The 8,706-nt window shown below is 34.8% G+C and overlaps 1 protein-coding gene across 1 annotated transcript; it reads left to right on the top strand.

Annotated features, from left to right (window-relative positions):
* Positions 1 to 3,680: 3,680 nt before the first annotated feature.
* On the top strand, positions 3,681 to 8,343 carry LOC141661889 (uncharacterized). Its single transcript, XM_074468904.1, has 7 exons — positions 3,681 to 4,192; positions 5,694 to 5,829; positions 6,031 to 6,112; positions 6,209 to 6,384; positions 7,154 to 7,291; positions 7,408 to 7,547; positions 7,912 to 8,343. Exons 1-7 carry the CDS (start codon positions 4,075 to 4,077, stop codon positions 8,151 to 8,153), a joined length of 1,032 nt encoding a protein of 343 aa, XP_074325005.1. The 5' UTR covers positions 3,681 to 4,074; the 3' UTR covers positions 8,154 to 8,343.
* Positions 8,344 to 8,706: the final 363 nt, after the last annotated feature.

Below are 8,706 nucleotides of genomic sequence, written 5' to 3'. Positions count from 1 at the left end.
GATCATCTTGTTAAGCTATACCAATCTTCACAAAAATCAAAAGAGAAAATGGTAGAAACAAATTTCGCCAACAATAACATAGATAATTTCCCGAGAATCACAACTGGAGGAATAAGCATTAATGGTCCGAATGAACCTAACAAAACTCCCATATGGGAGGCTAAAGATTAGTTTCATATAATTACTATAGTAGTGTGTATTGTGTGCTTTATTTTATTCGAACTATGTAGTGTGTCATGTTCTTATCAAATAAATTATGTTTCTTAATTATATACATAATGGATTCTGAAGATATATGCATTGCTGATTGTGGTACAACTCATACGATTCTACAGAACCGAAAATATTTTACCCAAATAACCAAAACCGAAGCTCAAGTCGGAACGATTTCCGGCGTATCTAATATAATCGAAGGTTTTGGAAAAGCTTGTTTTATCCTCCCTAATGGTACTCACGTACACATTCCAAATGCATTATATTCTAGTAAGTCTACTATAAATCTTCTTAGTTTTAAAGATATCTGACTCAATGATTTTCACATCGAAACTACCTCTGAGGTTAATAGAAAATATCTTCTTATTACTTCCGCTAATTCTACAAACAAGAAAATCTTAGAAAAGTTTCACTCACTTTCCTCAGGATTATATATGATGAAAATTAGAACTATTGAGTCACACAATGTCATTGCTTCCAAACTCATAGATCCAAAATCTTTTACACTTTGGCATGAAAGATTAGGTCATCCTGACGTGTCTATGATGCGTCGTATTATCGAGAATTCTACTGGTCATCCTCTTAAAGATTTTAAAGTTCTTTCCAACAACGACCTTCCATGTTCAACATGTTCTTTAGGAAAATTGATTACTCGACCATCCCCTACTAAAGTTCAGCTTGAAAACCCAACTTTTCTAGAAAGGATCCAAGACGACATATGTGGACCTATACACCCATCATCTGGCCCATTTAGGTACTTCATGGTATTAATCGATGCCTCGACTAGATGGTCTCATGTTTGTCTTCTCTCAATTCGTAATGATGCTTTTGCAAAATTACTTGCCCAAATAATCAAATTACGAGCTCAATTCCCAAATCATTACATTAAGTCAATTCGTTTAGATAATGTCGGCGAATTCACATCTGCAACTTTTGTCGACTATTGCATGTCTGTAGGAATCTCAGTTGAACACCCAGTTCCTCATGTACATACACAAAATGGGTTAGCCGAGTCCTTTATCAAAAGACTCCAACTTATTGCAAGACCGCTGTTGTTTAAAGCAAAATTACCTACATCTATTTGGGGTCACGCAATACTTCATGCTGCTAATATTATTAAGATTAGACCAACTTCCTACAACCAACATTCTCCGCTACAACTGGTACTTGGTCAAGTTCCTAATATTTCTCACTTCAAATTTTTCGGAAGTGCTGTATATGTACCGATTGCTCCACCACAAAGATCGAAGATGAGAGCTCAAAGAAAAGTGGGTATCTGCGTTGGTTTTGATTTCACATCTATAATTACATACCTGGAGCCTCTAACCGGAGACTTATTTACCGCAAGATATGCAGATTGTCATTTTGACGAGTCTATGTTTCCTCCCTTAGGGGGAGATAAACATTCAAATAAAGTTAATCCTGACATAACATGGAATGCATCAGGATTATATTTTCTAGATTCACGTACCGTTCAATGCGAACTTGAAGTTAAAAGAATTATTCATATGCAAAATATCGTAAACTAAATACCTGACGCATTTAACGATTCTAGAAATATAACTAAATCTCATATACCTGCAGTAAATACTCCAGCTATAATAGATATACCAATTCAAAAATCAGATACAAAAGAATTGGTTACAGAATCAAAGCCACGCCTGAAGCGTGGTAGACCGGTCGGTGCAAAAGATGTTGCACCACGAAAAAGAAAATAAAGAAAATTGCCCCTGAAGTGGTACATGCTCCAGAAGAAGCAATTACCCCTAAAGTGGTATTATCTCCTGAAGAGATTCTAGTCCCTGAACATACGGGGTTAAACAATCACGAAATTTCAATAAATTATGTGCATGATATGAAATTATGAGATTGAAGTAAAGCCATAATCGATGATGTATTTGTATATTTCGCAGCATTGAATGTAGACATAAATTCTGATCCTGAACCACAAAGTGTGGATGAATGTCGTCGAAGAAAAGACTGGCCAAAATGGAAAGACGCAATCCAAACAGAATTAAATTCATTGTGTAAAAGATAAGTATTTGGACCTGTAAATCACTCGAAACTCATTGCAATTCATGAAGCCAGTAGAGAATGTGTTTGGTTGCGATCTATCATCAAGAATATTCGGGAATCATGTGGATTACCAGACATCACTAGAAGTCCTACCATTATGTTTGAGGATAACACTGCATGCATTGATCAACTTAAGGAAGGATATATCAAAGGAGACAGGACAAAACACATTTCACCAAAATTCTTCTACACTCGAGCTTCAAAAGAATGGTAAAATTGATGTTCAACAAATTCGGTCATGTGACAACCTTGCTGATTTATTCACGAAATCATTACCAAATTCAACATTTGGGAAGTTACGACATAACATTGGAATGCGTCGACTCAAGGATTTGTTACAACAAAATTCAGAGAATGATTAGTTTTCCAGGGGAGATTGTACTCTTTTTCCTTCGTCAAAGTTTTTATCCCACTGAGTTTTTCTTTGAACAAGGTTTTAACGAGGCAATCTATAATCCATGTTAAATGACAATCAAAGGGGAGTGTTATAATTGATTGTAATTTTTAAGTCAATGGTAAAATAGTAAAGTTAGTCTTAGGAGTAGAAATTTTGATAATGCATTTAATGTTTTTGTTCTTCAACTTGACTATAAATACATGGGCTTGGTGAATGAAAAATTTGCACCAAACATCTTACAAATATGCTCTCTATCTCCCTCTAATTATCGTTCTTTCCCTCTCAGATTTAGTAGCCCCTTCTAAAATATTAAAGCTAGTATATTACAATAAAAAGGTTTTTTCAAAAATTCAATTTTCAATTTTTTTTTTCAAATGTACGTTTTTTGAAGCAAAATAATTTTCATGGTAGCAAAATGCATCATTACACAATAAATAAGTTTTTGGACTTTAACGTTGTACTCCCGAGATAAAATCAGGAGAGAAAAGAAAAGAACGGAAAATAAACTTTATAATTTTCGTTCGTAATCGTGCTCCCGAGTTTTTGCAGGAGAGAAGAGAAAAGATTGAGAGAGAAAATTTTCAATCTTTTTCACCCAAAAATTTCTTCAAAAAATGGGATGATTTGGGGAAAGCTCACATACTTTTCAATATATTTCCCTCCAAATCATTTTTTTCAGAATTTCCCTACTTTACAAGAAATAACTTGAAAACATTTTAGAGAATTTTTTTTATTTATCTTCTCTTCCTTTCTCTTCTCTTCGGTTCTCTTCTTTTTTTAAGTTTTCCTTGAAAACTTGAAAGTGGGAATCTGCATGCAATAATCAAATGTTGCCCAATGTTAGCACAGCACACCACAATCAAGTCCAGCCCAAACTTTGTACAATTTTCAAGACCAGCCCAATCTATAAATTATATAAAAGAGGCCCAAACTATTCAATTAAGGTCACCCACTATAAATTCTTGAGGGTCCTCACAATTTTGTTGCGCCTAGCCCTTTTCTTAAAATAGTTGTAATAATACTAATAATACTCAAGTTTGTGTTTTTTCATAAATTCTTTTAAATTCAACTATGTATTTTCTTTTTTAATCTTGTTTGTTTTTTATTTCAATCCCCAATAAAAATAATTCAGATCTGTGGTGTTTGTGCTTCACAGATTTGATCTTCAAGGGCTAGGAGGTGTTCTTGATTTGTGAATTATACATACATATTTTGTGTTTAATCATCTAAAGTTTTAATCTTTTGAGTGCCCATCTGTTTGTTTTCTTTATATCTACATGTTTGTTTGATTTGCAGCCCATAATTTGTGTTTTTGCAAGATTTGTGTTTTTTTGAATTGTTGAAATTAGGAGTTTTGGGGGTGTTGTGATTTTGATTGTTGTGGAAAGATGGATAAGAAGAAGGCTACAGTGCCACTTGTTTGCCATGGGCATTCTCGGCCCGTTGTCGATTTGTTTTATAGTCCGGTTACTCCTGATGGGTATTTTCTTGTTAGTGCCAGCAAGGGTAATGCCCTAATTTTGTAATGTTTGGTTTTATTGATTGTTTTGGTATGCATTGTTGATTTAATTTTGTCGAATTGTTTGCGGATATTGTGTAAAAAGTTTGCGGAAATTGGCAATGTAGTTTGTCGATCTAGCTAGAGCAATAAATTTGTTGACTTGAAGATTGTCAATGTACGTGGTAAACAAGCCCGAAAGATTTGAACTTTGGCTGCTATATGAAGTTAAAATCTATCACTTTGCCTAGGTTCACATGATCCTCTTCTTGAAGTCAGATAATATGAAGTTAGGAATCGTTGGATAACTGCCTCTATTGATAGTCTAAGTTATTTCCCGCTACCTAATTTTAAATCTCATCTTTATCTTGTTTTGTGTGAAAAGGTTATATATTTGCTATACTTGGTTAATGTACATGATATTATTATTCAAGTCATATACTTTAGGGTCAGGAATTGTCGCGTAGCTGCCTCTATTGATAGTCTAAGCTATTGATAGTCTAAGCTATTTCACTGATTTTATTCCAAACCTCGTCGACAGAATAATCCCCAATAAAACATTGTGTTCTACAAGTTAAATTATAATCAAGCAATATGCTTTCCACGTAAGTGATTTGATACAGGATGGATTTAGGAAGATATGGATATATGATATTAAAATATATAAACTTGGGTGGTTATCCCCAGAAAATCCACTTCCCCGAGGGTTTCCAACTATTAAAGGAAGATTTATGATGGACCAGAACCTATTAATAAAAAGACCTAATTCAATATTGATATAAAAATCGATGTATGTTAACCAACTTTAGCTAAGCGAGGGTACAAAATAAAGTTTAAATTCTGAGAAGACTAATAGACGAAGGACCGTGAATTATTATATATCATTAATTTTATGAATACAATGTATTTATAATAAATTAAATTCTCTTTTATTTCCACTTCCATATATCATCATGATGATAAAGATGTTCTACTGTTGAAGCTGATAAACTGTATACAATGAGTATGGGCTATAATCTTGATGCTATGGATAAAATCATTAAATTTTAAATTATAAATAAATTGTGTACTGTTTCGTTGTTCGCTTGAGAATCTTCTACTAGATATTGCCTTCTAATGATTTATCATGTCAATTTGTTGGTATGGTGTGGTTTCGCCTATGTTGTATATGATTAAAATATCTACTGATTTTAGCTACTGGCTTTTTTGTAATTCTGCATTGAAATATATATTATAATCAAGCAACCCCTTCTAAAAACAGTTTATGAAGTCTGAGCTTTTGATAATATGAACTCTTAGCTCATTATGACTGCGGTCAAGGACAACACTTCACCCATTAAAAGATTGTTTTTCGATTGCTTGTGCTACTTGTGTATCAATCTGCTGTAAAGAATCCGAGATCTTCTTTTAGTGTATATTTTTTTCCAATGATTCTAGAAAGATTATTAATTCATCTGCGGCTTGGGAGGACATACTTATTTCTATAACCAATTACTTTGCCCTTCTCAGATTCTACTCCGATGCTAAGAAATGGAGAGACTGGTGATTGGATTGGTACCTTTCAGGGGCACAAAGGTGCAGTCTGGAGTTGCTGCCTTGATAGTAATGCTCTTCGTGCTGCATCTGCATCAGCAGATTTTTCTGCGTATGTAGTCCAGCTTCCTTTAACTGTACCAATGCAGTAACTTCAAGTTTTAGCTGTTATTGTAGTTAATCGGATATAAATATAATTATGACTTAACAACCTAAATGTTGGATTGACACTTTATATGCTTTTATTAGAAGCTATAGGATATCCTAAACATCCCGCGGACCCTGTTTAATTGAAAATATAATTTTTTTACAGGAAACTGTGGGACGCGTTAACCGGAGACGTATTACATTCATTTGAACACAAACATATCGTTCGGGCATGTGCTTTCTCAGGGGTCAGTACTCTGCTGTGATCTTTAAACAGTCTATATATGATGAGTGCCTTTTCTGTATGGATTGTTAAAATTATAATGAGATAATCTATTTTGCAGGACACTCACCTATTACTTACCGGTGGCTTTGAAAAAAAACTTCGGATATTTGATTTGAATAGACCGGATGCTGCTCCAAGAGAAGCAGCTGACTCTCCCGGTTCAATTAGGACTGTTGCTTGGCTCCACAGTGACCAGAGCATATTAAGTTCCTGCAGTGATTCTGGGGGAGTGAGGTATGTATAGTATGCTATTTGACCTATATTAATGCTCACTGCTCTCGTGTTAAGATAATTAAGGCAAAAAACGGGTCATATACTGTAAGTAATAGATCTATAAGTTCCTCTTGTCCCCGCTGGAGGACTGGTTGGTGGTTAGAACACTTGCCTTGTCTTTTATAAAGTATTATTAGGTGAAGGATTCAGCTTCTTCATCATTCTACATCCCCAGATCAGATTGAATTGAATGGACAAAATAAAACATGTTCATAAATTTGGTTGTTATTTTTCTTGTCATCTCTTACTGTTTGATGTTGTTCCTGTTTTAGCAAGTCCTCTTTGATGCTAACAGGAACCTAAAATTTGTAATCGAATTAACAAAATTTTCCAGGAAACAATAAAAGTTATTCATTGATTCTGATACTGCAGAATTTTTACAACAACATGCCATTCACCTCCAAACTAATTAGTAGTAAAGATATTTGCCCGATTTCCTGTCGATAAAGCCTACTGTACTCCATTTTCATCCTCATAATGTTTAAATTATTGTACTATTAATGAAGCCTTCTTAAACACATTTATTAAACAGTTCACACACACACAACAAGCCTGCTATTATACTTCTGCAAGCAAATAAGTTTCAGTTAGTTAATTGTGAAGTGGCCTGAATTGTGATGGACCAATGTGTATTTAATCCGCTTATATTAATATAAGAAAAACAAATCAAAGTCTGAATTTTATATAGTTATATGAACCTAATTGTAGCAAATATGTCATGGATGAGTAGGTTGTGGGATGTAAGAAGTGAAAAAATTGTGCGGACACTCGAGACCAAGTCATCTGTAACCAGCACAGAAGTCAGTGCCGATGGCCGCTATATAACCACTGCCGATGGCTCCACTGTCAGTTTTTGGGATGCTAATCAGTAAGAGTCTGATTCAGCCTTTTCTTTTTTCCTTGTAACCTGCAGCATCCAACAATAGTTTACCATTGTCATACTTTAACGTTCTTGTCTGCCTTGTTTGGACCATCAAATTACAGTTTTGGTTTGATTAAGAGCTATGACATGCCTTGCAATGTGGAATCAGCATCACTGGAACCAAAGAATGGTAACAAGTTTATCGCAGCTGGAGAAGACATGTGGATCCATATGTTTGATTTTCATACAGGAGAAACGATTGGTAGGTATCCTGAACCTTTCAGTCCTCATTTAGGGAATTAAGTCCATTTTTGGCTCTCATCTTGTAGTTGTTCCTTGAGGCACGGGGAAATATAAGAAATATAAGTTACTAGTGCACCTAACACTGAGTGTAGCTGAGTTCTATAAAATTTTCTAGCAATTGCAAAAATATCAAAAAATTTAAACACCGCCAAATCCCCCCTTCTGCTACAATTTCTACTTCTATGAAAGTTTGAGATTGTAAAATCAAGTACATACTGTGATTTTATTAGGAGTCTTTCCCCTAGTGAATTACTTGAACCGGAATTCTGTGTTTGACATTTTAAACATTGCCACGTGTCGCTAACTCATGTACAATGTTGTAGGATGCAACAAGGGTCATCACGGTCCAGTGCATTGTGTAAGATTTGCACCTGAAGGGGAATCATATGCTTCGGGGTCTGAAGATGGAACCATAAGAATATGGCAGACCGTTCCGTCAGTTCATGAGCACGATACATCGCTGGCCAATGGCCCGGATGGGAAAGTAAAGGGCACTACCGATGAGGTTGCCTGGAAGGTGGGGAATATTCACATCAGTGAAGGTGGGGAGAGTAAAGAGAAGTAAAAGAAAGATAATATCCAACTAGGAACATAATGGTTGTTTGAGTATAATCTTTGTGATCTAGAAATGGGAACTGTTCTTTCTTTGTTTTTCTTGATACTCGTAATTTAAGTTTTTTGATAGACATACGTACCTAATACCCTGTACTCGGCGGATAGATATGAAAGAAATTGACAAATGAAGCTATATTATAGTTCTCGAACGTGCAGGGAATACGTTGTGTCGTGCGTCGCAGGAAATGAGATATGAGTTTGCCTTGTTTACAGATTGAAAATGATCAAATTAAAGCATCACGAGATAGAAGTTTATACCTGATTGAACGTTGAGTTGCAGGAAGTATTGATTTATTCACAGCGAGCCTAGTTTATACCTTCTATTTTGTACGTCCAATAGTTGCGGTCGCGGATACTAATTTGTAAGGTTATAAGCCTATATTTGTCACACAAAAAAATAGTTGCAGGGAATATGATATCACTTCTGACTTTGGAGAGTGTTAAAAAAACTAGATTTCAATTATTACATCAAATAATAAAAAAATTCAAATTCAAAAGGTGTT

This window comes from Apium graveolens, chromosome 5 (genome assembly GCF_009905375.1).
Source record: "Apium graveolens cultivar Ventura chromosome 5, ASM990537v1, whole genome shotgun sequence".
NCBI lineage: Eukaryota > Viridiplantae > Streptophyta > Magnoliopsida > Apiales > Apiaceae > Apium > Apium graveolens.
Note: the sequence above shows the minus strand (reverse complement) of the source record. Positions and strands in the feature narration are given on the sequence as shown.

Excerpts from the sequence above, each read along its gene's own strand:
- LOC141661889 (XM_074468904.1), top strand. The coding sequence starts at position 4,075 with ATGGATAAGAAGAAGGCTACAGTGCCACTTGTTTGCCATGGGCATTCT. Across the intron at positions 4,193-5,693 it reads TCTTGTTAGTGCCAGCAAGG|ATTCTACTCCGATGCTAAGA; the intron begins GTAATGCCCTAA and ends TGCCCTTCTCAG. Across the intron at positions 7,548-7,911 it reads TCATACAGGAGAAACGATTG|GATGCAACAAGGGTCATCAC; the intron begins GTAGGTATCCTG and ends ACAATGTTGTAG.